This window comes from Rhinatrema bivittatum, chromosome 5, assembly GCF_901001135.1.
Source record: "Rhinatrema bivittatum chromosome 5, aRhiBiv1.1, whole genome shotgun sequence".
Classification (NCBI taxonomy): domain Eukaryota; kingdom Metazoa; phylum Chordata; class Amphibia; order Gymnophiona; family Rhinatrematidae; genus Rhinatrema; species Rhinatrema bivittatum.
Window position 1 is genome coordinate 73,487,763 of NC_042619.1, and position 24,236 is coordinate 73,511,998.

The 24,236-nt window shown below is 42.8% G+C and overlaps 1 protein-coding gene across 6 annotated transcripts in view; it reads left to right on the plus strand.

Annotated features, from left to right (window-relative positions):
* ELMOD1 (ELMO domain containing 1) overlaps positions 1-24,236 on the plus strand; it is a 338,352-nt gene that overhangs the window by 242,829 nt on the left and 71,287 nt on the right. For all 6 annotated transcript variants that reach the window (XR_003856879.1, XM_029602451.1, XM_029602452.1 and 3 more), the window contains exons 8-9: positions 6,167-6,235; positions 21,677-21,700. Coding sequence is in view for 5 of the 6 variants with exons in the window: in XM_029602451.1 (XP_029458311.1) it covers positions 6,167-6,235; positions 21,677-21,700 (93 nt within the window). In the remaining variant the exon portion in view is untranslated. The remainder of the gene's footprint in view (positions 1-6,166; positions 6,236-21,676; positions 21,701-24,236) is intronic.

The window sequence follows — 24,236 nt, forward strand, 5'->3', positions numbered from 1 at the left end:
ACAATGAAGTTACTAGGTAATACATTTAGAACTAATAGGAGAAAATATTTTTTTGCTCAACACATAATTAAGCTCTGGAATTCGTTGCCAAAGGATGTGGCGTAAGCTATTAGTATAGCTGCATTTAAAAAAAGGTTTGGACATTTTCCTAATACCCATTGTATAGGTATCTCTAAAGGAACTGTTTTGTACTAATTTACCTTAAAAGTACATTATAAATTAGAAGGGAAGAGCTCAGTAACCCACATTCCAGTGGGAACACTGAGAGGAGAGGATCACCTTGCTGGTGGCTGAAAGGAATCAGTAAGTTTTTGCTTGGGACATTGTCTTTTTTTAAAAGTATTGGGGCAAAGTTAACTATCCGGGAATATTATTTAGTGTGTTTATGTGTTTGTGCCTTTAATAGTCAGAAAGGCAGTGAATAAACAAGTTAGACTGTTTGTATTTTTAAATAGTCAGTCGATAAGGTAGCTAGTAAGCAGTAGGTAGTGTGTTTATTTTTAAAGTCTGCAGAACTGAGTGTTCTGCAGACTTAAAGAACTGAGTGTTTGTATTTAATACAAACTGAGTGTTTGTATTGGAAAAAAAAAACCACAACCACCCCCCCCCCCCCCTCAAAAAAAAAAAAGTAGCCAGAGGCTAGAAATAAGCTAGGAGCAGTGTATACCTAAGTAAAAAAGTTGAATAGTTCAGCTCAGTTACTCACCTTGGAAAGGTGATGAGGTAGTGTGATTGGGTTTGAATAGGGACCAACATTTGTTAATCAAGAGAGCAGTGAGTCACTCTGGCTGACTAACTGAAGTTAGACTGTTTGTATTGCTCAGCAGCGCATGGTTCGGAGAGAGGTATCTTCAAAGGATATTAATGATGCATTAGAATTAGGGCATCCCGACAGTGAGGTTCCAATAATTAGAAAAATAGTCCAAGTGCCTGTAACTAAAAACTCACCTGAGATAAAAAATTCTAACTTACCCCTATCAATTAAAAAGCAGAATGAAAATACAAACAAAAAACAAACTTTGAAATGTTTGTATGCTAACGCCAGAAGTCTAAGAAGTAAGATGGGAGAATTAGAATGTATAGCAGTGAATGATGACATAGACTTAATTGGCATCTCAGAGACATGGTGGAAAGAGGATAACCAATGGGACAGTGCTATACCGGGGTACAAATTATATCGCAATGACAGAGAGGAGCACCAGGGAGAAGGTGTGGCGCTTTATGTCCGGGATGGCATAGAGTCCAACAGGATAAACATCCTGCATGAGACGAAATACAAAATTGAATCTTTATGGGTAGAAATCCCTTGTGTGTCAGGGAAGACTATAGTGATAGGGGTATACTACCGTCCACCTGGTCAAGATGGTGAGACGGACAGTGAAATGCTAAGAGAAATTAGGGAAGCTAACCAAATTGGTAGTGCAGTAATAATGGGAGACTTCAATTACCCCAATATTGACTGGGTAAATGTATTATCGGGACACGCTAGACAGATAACGTTCCTGGATAGAATAAATGATAGCTTTATGGAGCAATTGGTTCAGGAACCAACGAGAGAGGGAGAAATTTTAGATCTAATTCTCAGTGGAGCACAGGACTTGGTGAGAGAGGTGTAATGGTGGTGGGGCCGCTTGGCAATAGTGATCATAATATGATCAAATTTGATTTAATGACTGGAAGAGGAAGAGGAACAGTGTGCAAATCCAAGGCTCTCCTGCTAAACTTTCAAAAGGGAAACTTTGATAAAATGAGAAAAATTGTTAGAAAAAAACTGAAAGGAGCAGCTACAAAAGTAAAAAATGTCCAAGAGGTGTGGTCATTGTTAAAAAAATACCATTCTAGAAGCACAGTCTAGAAGATGTATTCCACACATTAAGAAAGGTGGAAAGAAGGCAAAACGATTACCGGCATAGTTAAAAGGGGAGGTGAAAAAAGCTATTTTAGCCAAAAGATCTTCATTCAAAAATTGGAAGAAGGATCCAACAGAAGAAAATAGGATAAAGCATAAACGTTGGCAAGTTACATGTAAGACATTGATAAGACAGGCTAAGAGAGAATTTGAAAAGAAGTTGGCTGTAGAGGCAAAAACTCACAGTAAAAACTTTTTAAAATATATCCAAAGCAGAAAGCCTGTGAGGGAGTCAGTTGGACCGTTAGATGATCAAGGGGTTAAAGGGGCACTTAGAGAAGATACGGCCATCGCGGAAAGATTAAATGATTTCTTTGCTTCGGTGTTTACTGACGAGGATGTTGGGGAGGTACCCGTAATGGAGAAGGTTTTCATGGGTAATGATTCAGATGGACTGAATCAAATCACGGTGAACCTAGAAGATGTGGTAGGCCTGATTGACAAACTGAAGAGTAGTAAATCACCTGGATCAGATGGTATACACCCCAGAGTTCTGAAGGAACTAAAAAATGAAATTTCAGACCTATTAGTAAAAATTTGTAACCCATCATTAAAATCATCCATTGTACCTGAAGACTGGAGGATAGCAAATGTAACCCCAATATTTAAAAAGGGCTCCAGGGGCGATCCGGGAAACTACAGACCAGTTAGCCTGACTTCAGTGCCAGGAAAAATAGTGGAAAGTGTTGTAAACATCAAAATCACAGAACATATGGAAAGACATGGTTTAATGGAACAAAGTCAGCATGGCTTTACCCAGGACAAGTCTTGCCTCACAAATCTGCTTCACTTTTTTGAAGGAGTTAATAAACACATGGATAAAGGTGAACCGATAGATGTAGTATACTTGGATTTTCAGAAGGCGTTTGGCAAAGTTCCTCATGAGAGGCTTCTAAGAAAAGTAAAAAATCATGGGATAGATGGCGATGTCCTTTCGTGGATTGCAAACTGGCTAAAAGACAGGAAACAGAGAGTAGGATTAAATGGACATTTTTCTCAGTGGAAGGGAGTGGACAGTGGAGTGCCTCAGGGATCTGTATTGGGACCCTTACTTTTCAATATATTTATAAATGATCTGGAAAGAAATACGACGAGTGAGATAATCAAATTTGCAGATGATACAAAATTGTTCAGAGTAGTTAAATCACAAGCAGATTGTGATAAATTGCAGGAAGACCTTGTGAGACTGGAAAATTGGGCATCCAAATGGCAGATGAAATTTAATGTGGATAAGTGCAAGGTGATGCATATAGGGAAAAATAACCCATGCTATAATTACACAATGTTGGGTTCCATATTAGGTGCTACAACCCAAGAAAGAGATCTAGGTGTCATAGTGGATAATACTTTGAAATTGTCAGTTCAGTGTGCTGCGGCAGTCAAAAAAGCAAACAGAATGTTGGGAATTATTAGAAAGGGAATGGTGAATAAAACGGAAAATGTCATAATGCCTCTGTATCGCTCCATGGTGAGACCATACCTTGAATGCTGTGTACAATTCTGGTCCCGCATCTCAAAAAAGATATAATTGCGATGGAGAAAGTACAGAGAAGGGCTACCGAAATGATAAGGGGAATGGAACAGCTCCCCTATGAGGAAAGACTAAAGAGGTTAGGACTTTTCAGCTTGGAGAAGAGACGGCTGAGGGGGGATATGATAGAGATGTTTAAAATTATGAGAGACCTAGAATGGGTAGATATGAATTGGTTATTTACTCTTTCGGATAGTAGAAAGACTAGGGGGCACTGAAGACCACAATATTCTCTCCCCATCCCAGTTTGGTTTCCGTAAACACCACAGCACAGAAACCTTACTCATCTCCCTTTCAGAAAACATACTTAGAGCTCTTGACAAAGGACAATCACACATACTAGCACTGCTAGATATATCAGCCGCCTTTGACACAGTCAATCACAACACACTTATCAATCGCCTCAAGGAAATTGGCATCTCTGGAACTGCCCTACTCTGGTTTCAATCTTACCTACACGACAGGAGCTATAGTGTAAAAATTGGTCTTAACGAATCCAAACCTGTTAGGCTTTCACAAGGAGTACCCCAAGGCTCGTCCCTCTCGTCAACCCTTTTTAACATCTACCTCCTCCCCCTCTGCCAACTGCTTTCCAAACTGGGTTTCCAGCACTTCATCTATGCTGATGATGTGCAGATTCTCATACCAATTACTGATTCCATCACAAACGCAATGAAGATCTGGAATTCCGCCCTATCTGAAATAAACAAATTACTCACAGATAACTTTCTAGCACTCAACACCAACAAAACAGAGCTACTCATCCTTTATCCTCCTAATAACCCCCCTCTCAACCTCTCTCCCCCCTCGCTCTCCCCCTGCCCTTCCACACAACTGGTCCGCAGCTTAGGCATATGGATAGACAACCATTTTAACCTAAAAAAATTCATCTCTGCTACGATTAAGAGCGGATTTTTCAAACTTCACACCCTGAAAAGAATCAAACCCCTATTACATGCGTCCGATTTCCGAACAGTACTACAGGCCATGATCCTATCCAAGATTGACTACTGTAACGCTATCCTCCTAGGCTTACCAAAAAATACCCTCCAACCACTTCAACTCCTACAAAACGCTGCTGCCCGCATTCTCACCAACACGCACCGTCACAAACACATCACCCCTGTCCTTCAATCCCTACATTGGCTCCCTGTAGCCTCAAGGATAATATATAAAGCCCTCACACTCATACATAAAGCCATTCACAACCAAAACATGCAATGGTTCACTGAACATCTCCAACTCCGCAACCCTACCAGACCAACTAGACAGCAACACAAGGCCAAACTCCCAACACCGTCCCCCAAACTCATGAAACACGCCTCTATTAGAGAACGCTCTTTCATCATGGCAGGAACCTCCCACTGGAATAATATGCCCCCCCCACCTACGCCTGGAACCATGCCACAAAAAATTCAAACAGAATCTTAAAACATGGCTCTTCAAACGAGCATACCCCGACTAATTGACTACCATCCACATCTACAACTCTACCCCCCCTACCTGATCCAAACTTACTAATACACTTCCCGCATCTACCCGCCTTCTCATCTCCCTCCTCCTCCGACTTCCATATTCCCTTCTGCTCACATTACCTCTCCGCCACCCCCCTCCTCCCCTAACCTTTACTGTTTCCCATGTTACCATTCCATATTCCCTTCAGCTCACCCTACCTCTCCGCCACCCCCCTCCTCCCCAAACCTTTACTGTTGCCCATGTTATCAGTCAAATTTGACTGCATCCTCCCTTGTATATAGTTAATTTTCAGTCTCTTGTATATAGTTTACAAGCAGATAATAATCTTTTGTAAAGCCTGCTACTATATCATTTTATATTGTGAACCGTTATTTATATTCATTGTAAAGCTATTTGCTATGTTATGTTACACTGTGAACCGAGGTGATGTTTTGCTACGTGCCCCGGTATATAAAAATTCTTTAAATAAATAAATAAATAAATAAATAAATGAAGTTAGCATGGGGCACATTGAAAACTAATCGGAGAAAGTTCTTTTTTACTCAATGCACAATTAAACTCTGGAATTTGTTGCCAGAGGATGTGGTTAATGCAGTTAGTATAGCGGTGTTTAAAAAAGGATTGGATAAGTTCTTGGAGGAGAAGTCCATTACCTGCTATTAAGTTCACTTAGAGAATAGCCACTGCCATTAGCAATGGTAACATGGAATAGACTTAGTTTTTGGGTACTTGCCAGGTTCTTATGGCCTGGATTGGCCACTGTTGGAAACAGGATGCTTGGCTTGATGGACCCTTGGTCTGACCCAGTATGGCATTTTCTTATGATGTTATGTTCTTATGTTCAGTATACAAATATTTTTAAATAAATAAAATAAAATAAATCATTATTAAGGTAGAGTTGCAGAAATCCACTGCTTATTCTTGAGATAAGCAGCTTGGAAGCTATCATCTACCCCTTGAGATCCTGCCAGGTACTTGTGACCTGGCATGGCCATTGTTGGAAACAGGATACTGGGTTTGATGGGCCCTTGGTCTGACCCATTATGGCAAGCCTTATGTTCTTATGATTCAAAATTCATCCTGTTTTGTGTGGGCATAAAAACCCATGTGGTTGCACAATTGTTTTTTTTTTTCAAATTCAGGTCACATTAATTAAAAAAAAGAATATGTTTTATGTGCCACTCCTGTGAATATTTGTCCTGATTGTCTATAGAATTTGTACTAAATGTTGAAACTTTTTACCCATATAGATATTTTGCAGAATGGGATACTGCTGCAGCTCTGCAAATCCTTTCTGACTCCCTTCAACCAAGGTCCAGGTAATCTCTTTACCTATAGATAAATTAGCCTTCAGATTATTTATAGCTCTTGTCATAATTTGCTTAAGCATAATATTTTAAGCATGAGTAATTTATCATTTAATATGTAGTATATGTAAGTTAGTTGTATTATCCCAGGGCAGGCAGGATGGAAGTCCTCACATATTGGTGACGTCACTGGACGGAGCCCTAGCACGGAAAACTTTCTGTTAAAGTTTCTAGAAACTTTTGACTGGCATACTGAGTCCACTGAGCATGCCCAGCATGCCATTATCCCTCAAGCCACAGGGGTCTCCCTTCAGTCTCTTTTTTTCTTTGGTGCAGTTAGCCTCAAGGTTAGGAGCCCTGTGTGATTCTTCACACAGTTTTCCTCACGGAAAAAGTATTAAAATTTCCTCAAAAAAGCATCCCCTCATAGGGGTCTCCCACTTTAAATCCATTTTCTTCGATCGGTGAGTAAAATATTTATTGCGGTCGATACCGTTCTCACCATCCCTCGGTGCCAGAAGGCCGTAGACGGCTGTCTGGCCTTAACTTTTTATCATCATGGCAACCGAGTTTAAAAAGTGCCCAAATTGCCCTTGTGCGATGTCAATCACCGACCCCTGTGACGAGTGCGTACTATGCCTGGGTGCAGAACATGTTTCTTCTTGTCCTCAATGCGCCGAAATGACAGCTAAAGGCAGGCAGGCCCGTCTGGAAAAAATGAAAAGCCTGTTCAAAATACAGTTACTTCCTTCGACATCGACGTAGTCTTCACCGGCAGGAATATCTAAAAAAGTGGTAATAAAGACCCGCCGGATACTTGAAGGTAGCAGTGACCACCCATCTCAGACTCCATCAAAGTCATTCATCAAATCTACCTCGGTGCTAGAGAAAAAGAGAACCAAGCTCTGAGAAAAACATCGACACCGGCATCGACAGGATTCCGAAGATCTGGGTGCCGGCTCAGTTTCCGGAGCGGTTTCGATGGCCATCGAGCTGCCCCCGAAGAGGATTAGGTTAGAGGAGCCATCTACGCCCTCGACACCACAAAGTCCAAGGCGATCCCCACCGATATCGGTGCCAGATACTGTGCCATCACAGGGACCTGTGGAAGAGCCAGTTCCGCCTACTCTGCCACCCCATATAGCTGCTCTGTCTTCATCAGCTATACGGGAGGAACTGGACGGATTTATCTGCCAGGCAGTCATCGAGGCCCTTCGAGAACTACATCCACCAGTGCTGGTTCCCACACCACCACTGATGCCGGAGGCATCGATTCTCACACCATTGCTCACCAGACTCGATACCTTGATCGGTGTCCTACCGACACAACCTGCACCATCGATGCCAAAGGCAGCGACCAAGCATCCGAAACCGATACCGATTCCCAGATCTTCGGATGAAGAAGGCACAGACTCTGACCCACAGTCACCAATTCCTATGCTGGGACCGTCAGGAATCTCAGGATCGAGCCGTCCGACTCTTCCATCGATGCTATCAATTCCACGTCCATTACCATCGATGCCACCGAAGTATCAGCCAAAACCATTGGAGGATCCATCGATGACTTTACATTCTTTGATGCCATTCTTCATCCCTCCTTCCAGTCCTCAACCACACACCTTGTCAGATACCTGGGAAGATGTAGATACTGATTCTTCTACAGAAGATATCTTATCAGACCCGTCTCCACCAGAGGAAAGGAGAAAGTCACCACCTGAGGATCTCTCCTTCTCAAACTTCATAAAGGAAATGTCAGATACAATTCCTTTTTAATTATTAATGGAAGAAGACACCAGACACAAGACTTTGGAGGTCCTACAATTTGTGCATGCTCCCAAAGATATAGTGGCTATACCAGTACACGAAGTCCTAGTTGACCTTCAACATAGACTTTGGGAACATCCCTGCCCTGTTCCACCGGTGAACAAGCGAACTGATGCTACATACTTGGTGCAGCATATACCTGGGTTCCAAAAACCTTAGCTCCCACATCAATCTGTTGTGGTAGATTCAGCACAAAAAAGATCAAAGAGAATCTGTCCATATTCATCTATAACACCTGGCAAAGAGCAAATGTTTCTGGACAATTTAGGACGTAAAATGTTCCAAGGGTCCATGCTCTTATCAAGAATTGCCTCTTATCAATTGTACATGACACAATACCAGAGAAATTTGTGGAAGCAGATTCAAGAACTATCAGAAACTCTTCCATAACAGCATCAAGACACCTTTAGTTCCATCATACATAAAGGTCTTGAAGCTGGGAAGCACGAGGTACATGCGGACTACGACTCGTTAGAGACATCCTCCAGAATGGCAGTGACTGGCATTAGTGCCAAAAGATGGGCATGGTTGAAGGCATCCGACCTCAGGCCTGAGGTCCAAGAAAAATTAGCTGACCTTTCTTGCACTAGTGAAAACCTATTTGGAGAAAAAGTGCAAGATACAGTTGCGCAACTTAAAGATCATAACGAAACTCTGCGCCAACTATCCATAATCACTGCAGAAACTCCATCTTCTGCAAGATGCCCATCTAGGAAAGACACAAGAAAGCCATTCTATTAACCACTCAGGTATTATCCACCAGCTCCTTGTGGGAGAACAAGGCCATCTCCAAGAGGTCATCCCAGGCAGCCAAAAGCATCCAGACCTCAGCCTCCCCCACAGACAGGCCAAGAATCTGGGTTTTGAAAAACTCCCAGAGAACAGCAGCCTCTCCAGAAACCCAAATCAAAATTTACCAATTGGAGGCCGGGTTTCTTATTTTCTACCCAATTGGACAAACATCACTGCAGATCAATGGGTGCTATTCATTATAATACAAGGTTACCATCTGTATTTTCTCACGATACCCAGAGATTCCCCACCAAATTCCCTCTGGGTACACAAAGATCATACCACTCTTCTAGAAATAGAATTATCCACCCTCTTGAGAGCCAGGGCTGTGGAACCTGTTCCCCAGCCTCAGCATGGCAGATGATTCTACTCCTGCTATTTTCTCATTCCAAAGAAAACAAGAGGCCTCCGCCCCATTTTAGACCTCCGAAATCTCAACTAATTTCTACGAAAAGAAAAATTCAGAATGGTGTCCTTAGGCACCATGCTTTCCCTTCTTCAAACAGGAGATTGGCTCTGTTTTCTGGATCTTCAAGACGCTTACGCTCACATTCCAATATTCCCACCTCATCGCAAGTACCTGCATTTCCTAGTGGGTCATCAACAGTTTCAATACCAGGTTCTGCCCTTCGGATTTGCCTCGGCACCCCGGATATTTACAAAGTGTCTAGCAGTAGCTGTGGCCCATCTACGCAAGTAAAGCATACACGTTTTTCCTTATCTGGACGACTGGCTCATCAAGAACCAATCGAAATAAGGAGCTCTCGACTCTCTCAAGCTCACAATCAATCTGCTTCACTCGTTGGGATTTCTTATCAACTACCAAAAATCCCACCTCATACCATCTCACCTTCTACAGTTCATTGCAGCAGAGTTGAACACCACCGTATCAAAATCCTTCCTACCAAAAGACCGCGCAGACACACTCTCCGGATTAGCGAGATCTCTGAGCACAAAGAAAACAGCTTCAGCCCATCAGTTCCTAACACTGCTGGGCCACATGGCTTCCACGGTCCTCGTCACCCCTATGGCCAGATTAGCCATGAGAATAACGCAGTGGACTTTGAGATCACAGTGGCTCCAAGCTTTTCAACCACTGTCATCTCCAATTCAAATAACACACCAGTTACGTTCATCCTAGAGGCGCAGTCCATATGTATTCCACACATTAAGAAAGGTGGAAGGAAGGCAAAACAATTACCGTCATGGTTAAAAGGTGAGGTGAAAGAGGCTGTTTTAGCCAAAAAGACATCCTTCAAAAATTGGAAGAAGGATGCATCTGAAGAAAATAGGATAAAGCATAAGCATTGTCAAGTTAAATGTAAAACATTGATAAGACAGGCGACGAGAGGATTTGAAATGAAGTTGGCCATAGAGGCAAAAACTCATAATAAAAACTTTTAAAAATATATCTGAAGCAAGAAACCTGTGAGGGAGTCGGTTGGACGATTAGATGACCGAGGGGTTAAAGGGGCTCTTAGGGAAGATAAGGCCATTGCAGAAAGACTAAATGAATTCTTTGCTTCCGTATTTACTAATGAGGATGTTGGGGAGATACCAGTTCCGGAGATGGTTTTCAGGGGTGATGACTCACACGAACTGAACGAAATCACTGTGAACCTGGAAGATGTAGTAGGCCAGATTGACAAACTAAAGAGTAGCAAATCACCTGGACCGGATGGTATGCATCCTAGGGTACTGAAGGAACTAAAAAATGAAATTTCTGATCTATTAGTTAAAATTTGTAACCTATCATTAAAATCATCCATTGTACCTGAAGACTGGAGGGTGGTCAGTGTAACCCCAATATTTAAAAAAGGCTCCAGGGGCGATCCGGGTAACTCTAGACCAGTGAGCCTGATTTCAGTGCCGGGAAAAATAGTTGAAACTATTCTCAAGATCAAAATCGTAGAGCATATAGAAAGACATGATTTAATGGAACACAGTCAACATGGATTTACCCAAGGGAAGTCTTGCCTAACAAATCTGCTTCATTTTTTTGAAGGGTTAATAAACATATGGATAAAGGTGAACCGGTAGATGTAGTGTATTTGGATTTTCAGAAGGCATTTGACAAAGTCCCTCATGAGAGGCTTCTAAGAAAACTAAAAAGTCATGGGATATGAGGCGATGTCCTTTCGTGGATTACAAACTGGTTAAAAGACAGGAAACAGAGAGTAGGATTCAATGGTCAATTTTCTCAGTGGAAAAGGGTAAACAGTGAAGTGCCTCAGGGATCTGTTCTTGGACCGGTGCTTTTCAATATATATATAAATGATATGGAAAGGAATACGATGAGTGAGGTTATCAAATTTGCAGATACAAAATTATTCAGAGTAGTTAAATCACAAGCGGATTGTGATACATTACAGGAGGACCTTGCAAGATTGGAAGATTAGGCATCCAAATGGCAGATGAAATTTAATGTGGACAAGTGCAATTGTTGCATATAGGGAAAAATAACCCTTGCTGTAGTTACACGATGTTAGGTTCCATATTAGGAGCTACCAACCAGGAAAAAGATCTAGGCATCATAGTGGATAATACTTTAAAATTGTCATATCAGTGTGCTTCAGCAGTCAAAAAAGCAAACAGAATGTTAGGAATTATTAGGAAGGGAATGGTTAATAAAACGGAAAATGTCATAATGCCTCTATATCGCTCCATGGTGAGACCGCACCTTGAATACTGTGTACAATTCTGGTCACCACATCTCAAAAATGATAAGGCTGCGATGGAGATGGTATAGAGAAGGGCAACCAAAATGATAAAGGGGATGGAACAGCTCCCCTATGAGGAAAGGCAGAAGAGGTTAGGGCTGTTCAGCTTGGAGAAGAGATGGCTGAGGAGGGATATGATAGAGGTCTTTAAGATCATGAGAGATCTTGAACGAGTAGATGTGAATCGGTTATTTACACTTTCGAATAGTGGAAGGACTAGGGGGCATTCCATGAAGTTAGCAAGTAGCACATTTAAGACTAATCGGAGAAGATTCTTTTTCACTCAACGCACAATAAAGCTCTGGAATTTGTTGCCAGAGGATGTGGTTAGTGCAGTTAGTGTAGCTGGGTTCAAAAAAGGTTTGGATAAGTTCTTGGAGGAGAAGTCCATTAACGGCTATTAATCAAGTTTACTTAGGGAATAGCCTAATTGCTATTAATTGCATCAGTAGCATGGGATCTTCTTAGTGTTTGGGTAATTGCCAGGTTCTTGTGGCCTGGTTTGGCCTCTGTTGGAAACAGGATGCTGGGCTTAATGAACCCTTGGTCTGACCCAGCATGGCAATTTCTTATGTTCTTATCTCTCCTCTGGTGGACGAACACGAACAACTTGCTAACAGGCCTACCGTTCCAGCAAACAATTCCACAAGTAACTTTAACTACAGTTGCATCCACCTTAGGTTGAGGAGCACATATAGAAAATCTTCAGACTCAAGGTACTTGGACAAAACTCGAAGCAACATTTCAAATCAACTTCCTGGAACTTCGAGCTATACGTTATGCTCCATATGTGTTCAAGGACTGCCTTTCACACAAGACTGTTCTCATACAAACAGACAACATGGTTGCCATGTGGTACCTGAACAAACAAGGAGGTACAGGCTCTTATCTCCTTTGCAAGAAGCCGTGCAGATCTGGTGCTGGGCCCTGATACATTCCATGTTTCTCCAGGCCACTTATCTAGCAGGCATACACAACTTAGTTGCAGATCGCCTCAGTCATCAGTTCCATCCCCTCGAATGGTCCCTGGATCCTATAGTAACCACTAGAATATTCCAACTGTGGGGTTAACCAACAATAGACCTCTTTGCATCCGAACTGAATCACAAAGTGGACAGATTCTACACAAGCAGAGAAACCAGTTAACCATGGACGCTTTTGCTCGTCCCTGGAATTCAGGCCTCTTATACGCGTATCCCCCGATACCGCTCATAGTAAAAACTCTAATGAAGCTACAACAGGACAAGGGGTGAATGATACTCATAGCCCCTTATTGGTCTCGACAAGTATGGTTTCCCATACTTCTCGACCTCTCAATCAGAGAACCGATTCGCCTGGGCTCAGCACCCACTCTCATAACTCAGGACCAGGGCAGGTTGCGCCATCCCAACCTTCAGACCCTATCCCTCACAGCCTGGATGTTGAAAGCTTGATCCTCCAACCATTCAATCTTTCAACTAATGTCTCTCAGATGCTTGTAGTTTAATGAAAACCTTCCACAAGAAAATCCTATCGTTGTAAGTGGAAAAAATTCACAATATGATGCACGCAGAAAAGTATTAACCCCTTTTCCTGCCCACATCTTTATTGGACTATCTGTGGCAACTTTCAGAATCTGGTCTCCAGACTTCGTCGGTAGGGGTGCACCTGAGTGCTACCTCAGCTTACCACAAAGGAGTAGGGGATGCCCCGATATCAGCGCAACCCCTTGTCAGTAGGTTTATGAGAGATTTAATTCAACTTAAATCCCCTTTACGGCCACCAGTCACAGAATGGGCCTGTAATGTAGTACTAGCAAGGCTCATGCGTTCTCCCTTTGAGCCCATGGATTCCTGTGATGTTAAATTTCTTATATGGAAAGTTCTCTTCCTAGTAGCTATTACATCTGCTAGAAGAGTTAGTGAGTTACTTGTAACATACTCACCCTGTACCAGGTTTTCGGGTAAGTCCTCCGTACTTACCCGAAATTCCTTCCCAAGGTTGTTACAGACTTTCCCTTGAACCAGTCCATTGTCTTGCCCACATTCTTCCCAAGACTTCACTCTCACCAAGGCGAGAGGGTTTTACACCCCTTGGACTGTAAACGTGCCCTAGCATATTATCTAGACCGCACTGCGGTCCATAGAAAATCTACCCAGCGAAGTGGCAGTGGGCAAACAAACTCTATCCAACTGGCTAGCAGATTGTATAAAGTTCTGCTATGGCAAAGCAGGCCTTCCTCTCCAGGGACGAATAAAGGCACACTCTGTAAGATCAATGGCAACCTCAGTAGCACACTATCGTTCAGTACCAATTACTGAGTTTTGTAAAGCTGCAACATGGAGCTCTCTTCACACCTTTGCAGCCCATTACTGCCTGAACAAGGAAGGATGACAAGATTCAGCCTATGGACAATCTGTCGTAAAGAACTTATTCCCAGTATAATCCCAACTCCTTACACATCCAACCTGCTGGGATTTCAGGCTGCCTCATTTTTTCCAACAGTACACCAGTTGTTGTGCCCGTTGCACAAGTTGTACGCTGTTGGATCAAAACAAATATGACTCAGCCTGTAGCTTTCTAATCACCCATATGTGAGGACTACCATCCTGCTTGTTCTGGGATAAAGCAGAGTTGCTTACCTGTAACAGGTGTTATCCCAGGACAGCAGGATGTAGTCCTCACGAAACCCACCCGCCACCCCGCAGAGTTGGGTCCGAAACGTTTTATTATTTTATTTTTCACTCGCACTTATTGCTACAAACGAGTCTAAAGGGAGACCCTTGTGGCTCGAGGGATAATGGCATGCTGGGCATGCTCAGTATGCCAGTCAAAAGTTTCTAGAAATTCCGATAGAAAGTTTTCCATGATAGGGCTCCGTCCAGTGACGTCACCCATATGTGAGGACTACATCCTGCTGTCCTGGGATAACACCTGTTACAAGTAAGCAACTCTGCTTTATAATTAACACAGTAATATATTTCAAATTTGGTTTGAGTCTACCATTATTTCCTATGCTTTCTTTCAAATCCTTCCACTCCTTGTATCTTTTCAACACTCAACCAACCTAGAGTTTGGTGCCTGTTTTTCATCTTTTATTTATTATGTTCTTTTGGCAATTTCTTGTTCTTCTTATCCTTGGCTATCTTCATTCCATCCATCCCATTCCTATTTTTACCAGCTAATAGAATAATTTAAATAAAACTGCTACATTTACTATTGCAATAAATACAGCTTAGGAGCAACTTGGTTCTTTATTTTCCTTTTCCGTTCTTCCTGATCACTATCAAATACATAGACTTTTTCATTCCTTCTTTTTATCACAGTTTCTGACTCATAGTCTTTCATATACTTTCATATACTTGTTTCTCAAAAGTAGTTTGTAAAATGTTCATATATAGTAAAACAGACCAATTATCACCAGTTATCAGCCTAGCAGTACAGATGAATTTCTGCCACCAAGGCTAGGAGCAGATTGTCATCTTGGTGGTAGAGATGAGATTTTAGTGTTGGGAACACAGTGTCTTCATCCAGGTATCCCATTCCCACTGCAGTTCCCTGCGTACCCAGCTAAAATTGGCTTTGGGATAAAAACATAAGATATGCCATACTAAGTAGGACCAAGAGTCCCATCAAACCCACTAGCCTGTCTCCAGCAGTGGCCAATCCACAAGTACAAGTACCTGGCAAGTACCCGGCAAGTACCCAAACATTAAATAGATCCCATGCTATTAATACTGGCAACAAGCAATAGCTGTTCCCTATTGATTAATAGCAGTTTATGCCCTTATCCTCCAGGAACTTATCCAAACCTTTTTTAAACCCAGCTACACTAACTGCCACATCCTCTGGCAATAAATTCCAGAGCTTAATTGTGCATTGAGTGAAAGAATTTTCTCAGATTAGTTTTAAATGTGTTACTTGCTAACTTCATGGAGTTCCTCCTAGGCCTTATTTATTTTATTTATTGAATTGGTTTTATATACCGATATTCGAAAATAAATCATATTATTATTATCTTGTATTATCTAAAAGAATAAATAACCATACCTACAGTGCCTTGCAAAAATTCACACCTTTGCACATTTTTCATATTCTGATGCCTAAAAAATATGAATGAGATGCATTAAACCAGGATTTTTTTCACTGATCTACACAATATACTACACATTTTTATCATGAAAGAACAATTATAGAAATATTCCACAAGTAATTAAGAATCAAAAAATCCAAAAAGCCTTGACTGCATAAGTTTTCACCCCATTTATGATAGCAAACCCAATTTAGTGCCAGTTCAAATAATTGTCTTAACAAGTTCCATAATAAGTTAAATGAAGCTGTTGCAGTCGCCAGCCGCAAACCTCTGCAGCCAGCTTCCCTTACCTTCCGCAGCAGGAGGCCCACACCCACTCCATCCAGACTCGGCACAGTAGTGTGAGCCTGCTTTGGTAGCTCCGAGTCCCAGAAAGGATTAAGTAGAGCATGTGCTGAGAAGTTCCTCCAGATGAAAATCCTCTTATCTTTCCTCTCCTCCTCCTTTCCTCCTTCCTTCCTCCCTCCCCTGGAGGTCTGTCTAGAGGCCTTTCAAAAAAAAAAAAAAAGATTGCCCTGGAGGTTTTTCTCATCCACAGGGACATTAAAGGCTCTTGCCTGATTTTCTTCTGGCAAGAGCAATAGGGAGACAGTGCTGTCCTGTTTGCCCTTGGCTGTGAGTACTTACAGGGGAAGGACTGGTAATTTGTTCAGTTCCCATGGTCTCAGAGGGGCACATGATGGAAAAGGCAGACTGAGGCCGAAGATGCGGTACATATAGCGGACAGGCCCCTTCTGGCAAGGCCCCTTGTGTTCAGCCTGCATTCGGATAGGTGAGATCCCATGGTAAATGTTGCGAATGGCTATCTCGGAGGCCAAGGCTTTGCAGTTGGTCTCCAGAGTTGGTGCACAGTCATTTGCAGAGGCAATGGGAACTTTGGGCATGCAGGCCATGACAGGAACTAAAAGTGTGGCAGCCATTTTGTCTTCAGTTCCCAGAGGCCCGGCTATTTCTCGCTAACATCTGCAGCATCTGGGGAGGTTCTGAGGCTCGTTTGATCTTGTTTTCAATTGAAAATTTCTCAGTTCCAGTTCCCCCTTCTTCCTCTAAGATTTTGGGAGACTTTTCACCTGAGTTTTTCCTTTCATCCAGCAAGTGGGACCAGGAAAGGGACCTTGGCATAACAGTGTCTGGCAATTTGAAGGCAGCAAAGCAATGTGACAAAGCGATATCTAAAGCCAGAATGATGATGGGCTGCACAAAGAGGAATATTCATTAAGAAAAAGGTGATAATGCCATTGTACAGGTCCTTGGTGAGAACTCTCCTGGAGTAGAGTTCTGGAGATAATATCTCAATAAGGATAGACCTAGGATGGAAGTAGTCCAAAGAGAGGCAACCAAAATGGTGTTGGGTCTGCATTGGAAGACTTATGAGGATAGGCTGAAGGATCAAAATTTCTATACCCTGGAGGGGAGGAGAGGAGGTGCAGGGGTATTAACGATGCACAAACTTTGAACCTTTTCTGTTGGAAAGGAAACTATAGAACTAGGAGTCAGAATATGAAACTCCAGGGGTAATGACTCAGAACCAACATCAGGAGATATTTCTTCATGGAGAGGGTGGTGGATGTTTGGAGTGCCCTCCCAGAAGAAGTGGTAAGGACAAAAACAGTAACTGAATTCTAAATAGCATGGGATAAACACTGTGGATCCCTAGAGGCTAGATGTTAGAAATGAAGAAAAGGGTGCATGGAAGTAACCTGCAAGGAGAAACTGGTACTACTCTTAACTGAAGGCATGGGGCAGCAGTTACTACCCTTAACCAAACACACAGGCTTGATCTTCAAGGAACAGCAAGTGCTATCCTTAATGGAAGGCATGGGGGTAACTTGCACAGAACAGCAAGTACTTCCCTTAATATAAGGCATGGGGATAACGTGCACAAAGTAGCAGTTACAACCCATAACAGAAAACATGGGGTATAACTTGCACGGAGCAGCAGTTACTGCCATGAGCAACTTGCTAGGCAAACTGGATGTACCACTTGGCCTTTATCTGCCATCATTACTAAGTTACTATGTTAAGCTTTTTGTGCAATAAAGAGGCCAGATGGGGGCCCCAGACCTCCTGCGTAGGGTAATACACCATCAGTTATGTTACAGATTCCTTCAAAGCACCCCAGGAATCAAGGAGTATTGAAAATGACAAACCTGCTCTTTCTGTAGGCAGAGGAGAATGTGCAATTGTTGTCAGCAGCCCACATTGTAAGTCAAGAGAATGTGCAGGAAGATTATCTCAGCAGGAATCTTCAGGATCCATAGGAATGGGAGCTGAGTCGAGAGGCCTTCCACCTCATAACTCTCAGGTAGGGTTTTCCTCACATGGATCTGATGGCATCTTGAAAGAACGCCAAGGTTCATCAGTTTTTCAGCTATTGAAAGAAGCCTAATGCTGTAGGCAGCAACAATTTGGTTCAGCTTTGACCTGTGGGGGAACTTCTTTACATCTTTCCCCCATGGCCTCTCATTGGCAGGGCTCTCCTCAGAATGGAACTTTAGAGCAATCATGTCATTCTAGTAGCCTCCAGCTAGCTATGTGGATTTGAAGAGGCTGCAGATTGATCGCCCTCTCTGGCATCCACACTAGGGATGTATTAGGGCTTAGTTGTCATGGAGGATCCTTCTCCATTTTATCTTATGGCTTGTCTATTGAGAGGAGGCAAATATGGAAATAAAGCTACTCCTCTTTGTTAATTTCTACCCTTTTAAAAGCTCCAAAAACTTTGACCTTGCTTGCCTATATCTGGGTCTGGCATTTGTTTGAAGCCTTTTTGAAGAGGTGCCCCGATATTCCTTGTATTTTGGCCTTTCCTCAGAAGGGTTTAGGTAAAGGCTTGGCCTCTGAATTTCTTAAAAGTTCAGCTAGTGGCCATAGCTTATTAAAGAGTTTTTGGCTTAGTGGTGCCTCAGTGGCTAGCAAACTGTTTGTCTCGATTCCTTTGGGGTGTTAACAGATTGCATCTGCCTTTTAAACCTCTGATTTCCAGTGGGATCTTAACATGGTGCTAAGGGCCTTGGTGTTGTCCCTTTTTGAGCCTTTGAAGCATGTGATGCATAAAGGTCTCTCCTTGAAGGCTGTTTTTCTACTAGCAATCTGTTCCACTCGTTGCATTTCATAGATTCAGTCATGTCTTCTTGGGATCCTTTTCTCATTACATCCTCAGATGTGGTTACTTTCTGATTGGTACCTTCCTTTTTTCCAAAGATAGTTTCCGCATTCTATATCAACCAGATGGTATCTCTTCCGGCCTTTTTGTGGAAAAAGTGTAGGAGCGAGCCCAGATATTTACGATGCTTGGACATTAGGAGAGTACTTCTTTATCTGGAAATGACTAGCACCTTTCAAAAGTCAGACAGACTGTTTGTCTTGATTTAGGGCCCATGCAAAGGTAAGGCAGCTTCCAAAACTACTCTTGCTCACTGGATCAAAGAAGCATTTGTCTCAGCTTATATGCTCTGTGAGAGGAAACCTCCGGATCTTATCCAAGCTCAGACTACTTGGGTCAGTCCTCCTCTTGAGCAAACGTGACCGCGATTGTGCCTGCAGGCATTTGTAGGGTGGCTACTTGGTCATCCTTGCATTCATTTGTGAAGCATTACAGGTGGGATGTTTTGGCTAAGGAAGACACAGCCTATGGGGCTGATGTTCTCAAGATGGCTCTTCTTCCCTCCCTGCTTAGTGGGGCTTTAGTACTTCCCATATGTAGCAGGAAGAAATGGAAGGAGAAATGTTCTTGCCTGTTTAATTTTCTTTCCATTAGTCTTGCATTAGCAGTCCTGGACCTTCCCAGGAAGTAAGACCTTCTGGGGTAGATTTTCAAAAACCGCGAATAGGCGTACTTTTGTTGGCGCTCCAGGCGCAAACAAAAGTACGCTGGATTTCAGTAGATACGCGCGTAGCCGCTGAAATCCGGGATCGGCGCGTGCAAGGCTATCGATTTCGTATAGCCGGCGCGCGCCGAGCCGCGCAGCCTACCCCCGTTCCCTCCGAGGCAGCTCCGAAATTGGAGCGGCCTCGGAGGGAACTTTCTTTTGCCCTCCCCTCACCTTCCCCTCCCTTCCCCTACCTAACCCACCCGCCCGGCCCTGTCTAAACCCCCCCCTTACCTTTGTTGGGGGATTTACGCCTCCCGGAGGGAGAAGTAAATCCCCGCGCGCCAGCGGGCCGCTAGCGCACTGGGACACGATCTGGGGGTGGCTACTTGGTCCGGAGGGCGCGGAGGGGTCCGGAGGGCGCGGTCCGGAGGGCGCGGTCACGCCCCCGGGCCGCCCCGGGCCGTAGCCACGCCCCCGGGCCCGCCCCCGGAACGCTCCCGACACGCCCCGAAAATGCCACGCGGTTCGGGCCCGCCCCCCGACACGCCCCGGGACTTACGCGAGTCCCGGGGCTCTGCACGCGCCGGTAGGCCTATGTAAAATAGGCCTACCGGCGCGCAGGGCCCTGCTCGCCTAAATCCGCCCGGATTTGGGCGGATTTAGGCGAGCAGGGCTCTGAAAATCCGCCCCTCTTTGAATTAGCAATCCAAGTTTGTATATATTTCAGCCTTGCTATAGATAATTGCTGTTTCCCTCTTGTTCTTCTCCTTGTTTGGCAATTTTTTTCTTCCTCAGTTTCAGGGCAGGTGTTAGAACTAAATAGGATTTTCTCCCCAACTTTTCTTTCTGTATGGAGTTTGTTTCCATTGGAATTTTGTTAGTCTGTTTTCAGAACTTTGTCAGATAGATAATGGATTCCTCAGGGCTGCACCACCCCCTAAGTAGTGACGATAATGTCATACTGGGAAAACTGTTTTCTGCCTTCATCTGCTGGTAGGGGGACTCAACCTATATGTATAGACTGGACTGGTGTAGCAGGACTAATGGAAAGAAATATTAACAGGGATACTGTGCATACATGTGGTAAAAGGTACTGTGGTCTGATGAGACCAAAGTGAAATTTTTAAGTCGCAGTGCTAAGCAATATGTGTGGTGTAAAACAAACACAGCCCATAACCTTGTTAACAGTATCCCTACATTAAAGCATGGTGTTGACAGCATTATCTTATGGGGATGCTTTGAGCTGCACGGACAGGAAGGCTTGTCAAAATCAAGTGAAAGATAGATGGTGCAAAGTACAAGAAGATCCTTGAGGAAAATGTATTCCAGTCTACCATAGACCTGGAACTGGAGGGAAAATTCACCTTTCAGCAGAACAATGATTCTAAGCACAAAGCGAAATCAACAGTGGAGTAGCTCAGCAAGAAGAAAGTGAATATCTTCAGCTGGTCCAGTCAAAGCCCATACCTGAATCCAATTGAAAATGTGTGGTTACACTTGAATACTGCAGTCCACAGATGATCCCCAGCTAACTTGAAAGAACTTGCACTTTTCTGCCAAGAAGAATCGGTAAAAACTGTACCATCTCACTGTGCAAAGTTGATAGTCATCCTAAACAACTCATAGCTGTTACTGCTGCAAAATGGGCTTGCACCTGATATTGAGTAAAGAGGTATGACGACTTATTCAATCAATACTTTTTTGTTTTTTTATTCTTACCGGTACTTTTGGAATATTTCTATAATTGCTTTTTCACGATGAAAAGGTAGAGCATGTTGTGCAGGTAAGTGAAATAAACTTCCTCTGATGTTTTTTTATTTCTATTTTTTAAATAGAATGTGAAAAATGTACAAGGGTTTGAAGACTATTGTTTGGCACTCCTATCAGCCCAATCTTTACGCTTTTCTGGGTACCCACATTCACTTGCTAAACCCATGGAAAATATGAATGGTAATGTGAGATAGCTCTCATATGAGATTTCTGAGCTCCTGTAAGTTAACACCAGTGAACACAAGTCTAAACAAAAAAAAAATATTTGCGGGTTCTGATCAGTCACTGCATCTGGTTTGGATTTAAGCTCAATTTAGTATATATTGGTGTTGCCTATCTGTATTAATTTTTATTTTTTGTGTTATTTTATCATTTTTTATATATTAATATTATTTCCATTTGTATCTGTTAACTGAGTATTTTCGTTTACCATTTTTATATTTTTATCTTTCATTTAAAGGGAAATCAATAAAGAGGAGCTAAGGTATTTTTCTTTTAAGTTATACTATTTTACTGTACATTTTGTTTGAATAAATGCATCAGGAAGTTTAGGCTATTTCAAAAGAAAATCTTTATGCAAATTAAAACAAACCTGCATACTTTTAACCCTATTCACAAAAGCGTGTTATGCATTAACATGCAAAAGCATATGTTTATCACAGCCCCTATTATTTCTAGTGGAGCCTATTTACTAATATCGCACACTTTCCGCACTTTTGTGAATAGGCATATTTGTGTTCACTACTTGTAAGAATTTTCTTTTTTATATAATTGTGCTGTATTTATACTCATTTGAAAAGCATAAGTTACTTCCATTTCAGCTTTTACCTACTTTAGTCTAGTGTAGTGTTTTGTGACCGCAAAGAGGCTGATGTAATCCTGCAGTTGTGCTTACATTTTTTGTGCACACACTTTACACCTAAGCAACAAAGAGTTTTGTGCATAACAGTGTGCATACAAGTTAGTGCCCTCTCATATAAATCTAATGGTAATGAAGGCATTAGCTATTATCCCCCTCCCCCATTGTAGAGAGATATGTAGGTTTAATTTTTTATCTCTTTATGCTGGAAAGTTTTCTTTTAGTCAACGGTAGAGTAAAGTTTCTGGCACTAGTGTTAGTATATTTATTTTATTTATTTAAATTCTTTTGATATACCGATACTCAAGACTAGGGTCTTATCGTACCGGTTTACAGCGGTACGATAAGACCCTAATCAGGAATAAGACTAATCAGGAATTAGTTCATGGTACTGTAGACCTGCATTCTGGATTTGTGCACATAAATATTCCTTCCTCACCCCTGTCTCCTTTAAATATTTTTAAGATATACCCACAGGACTACTCTCTCATAAGAACATTAGAAATACCATGTTGGGTCAGACATCGAACTCTGTATCCTGTCTTCGACTGTGGCCAGTCTAGATCACAAGTACCCAGCAGATCCCAAAAAGTAGATCTATTTCTTGCTAATCACTCCCAAACATGGCCAGATTTAAGATTTTGTAGCCCATAAGAGCAGAGTGCTACAGTGATACCCCTTTGATTCTGTGCCAGCACATCACCATTAAGCAAGTATATTTGATGAACTAGGCCAGTAATGATGAACTCCAGCCTCAAGTGCCACAAACAGGCCAGGTTTTTAGGATGTGCACAATAAAGATGCATGAGAAAGATTTGCATGCACTGCCTCCATTGTATGCAAATATATCTCATGCATACTCGTGGATATCCTGAAGACCTGGCCTATTTGTGGCACTCAAGGACTGGAGTTCACCTTCACTGCTTTTGGCAATTGCCTATGTTGTCTATACCTAAATCAGCCTGCTGCCCCTGGAGGGTGTGCAGATAGCTCTGCCAAGGGCATGCATCCATCCCAAGTATCTTTTCAGCGGTACTGATAGTGGTGGTTGCGATGTTGTACAAGGAAGGTATCTTGGTTCACCCATATCTGGATAATGAGTTGATAAGAGGGGAATCATATCAGGAGAACATATTGGCCATGGGAGAGCAATCTACAGCTGTCTCAGAGCTTTTACTTAAGGTACGAAGATGGGTTGTGTTCGTCTAATGGGGAAAGAATTCATAGGTTGTGTGATCAGCTCTGGGTGTTTGGTTTGACAACGAATCCGACAATTCTTGAAGCCATGATGGCAGTGTTTGATCTAGCGCCATGGACGATGGCACATATGTGCCCTCTTTGAAATGCCTTGCTTCCCAGGTGGACTTTCCAGTTTCAACTGTTACAGGCATCTGATGGCAGAACCGGCAAGACTAAGCTGGCCATGGTGGATGGTAGATGGACTGCTATCACTTGGTGAGCCTAATCTGGATTCTTGTTAAGTCAGATACTATTCTGTTTGGGCTGGAAGGAGAGAAGCATGTACTGTCAAAAGCAGCTTACTCAAGGACAGTGAATCCCAGGCAAGTTGGCTGGTCCTTCAACCAGTTAGTGGCTAGGGAAATTCAGCTGGCTATCCTGGATTTTCACCTCAGATGATCGGAAAGGTGGACAAAGTGCTGTCTGACAGCACCAAAGCAGTAGTATACATAGATCATCAAGGGGGAACCTGAAATCCTCTAGTGTAGTTGGAGATAGTTCTTCTTCATTGGGTGGAAATGAATTTGGAGGTGGATTGCCTCAATCACCATGTGGTAGACCCAGAACAGTGCTCTCTCTTTCACAAAGCCTTAGATCTAATTGTTGATAGATGGGTTTTGCCGGATCTGGATCAGATGGTGGCTAGTTAGAATGCGAAGGGGCACAAGTCTTCGGCCAAAAGAGAAATGCTGTTTCACTCAGGCTTGGTGGCCTAGTACAGGACGGGCCGAGAGTGACACTTCTTTGTGTTTCCCCCTTAGCTCATGATAGGCAGGGTACTTCAGTGAGTCGCTCTTTATTCAGGCCTAGTTGTTGTAGTTATTCCAGGATAGCCAGGTCAATTGTGGTCTTTGGACCTTGATCATCTGCCTTCTATCAACCCTCTCAGGCTTCCCTTCACAAGGAGTCGCTGTCCCAGGGT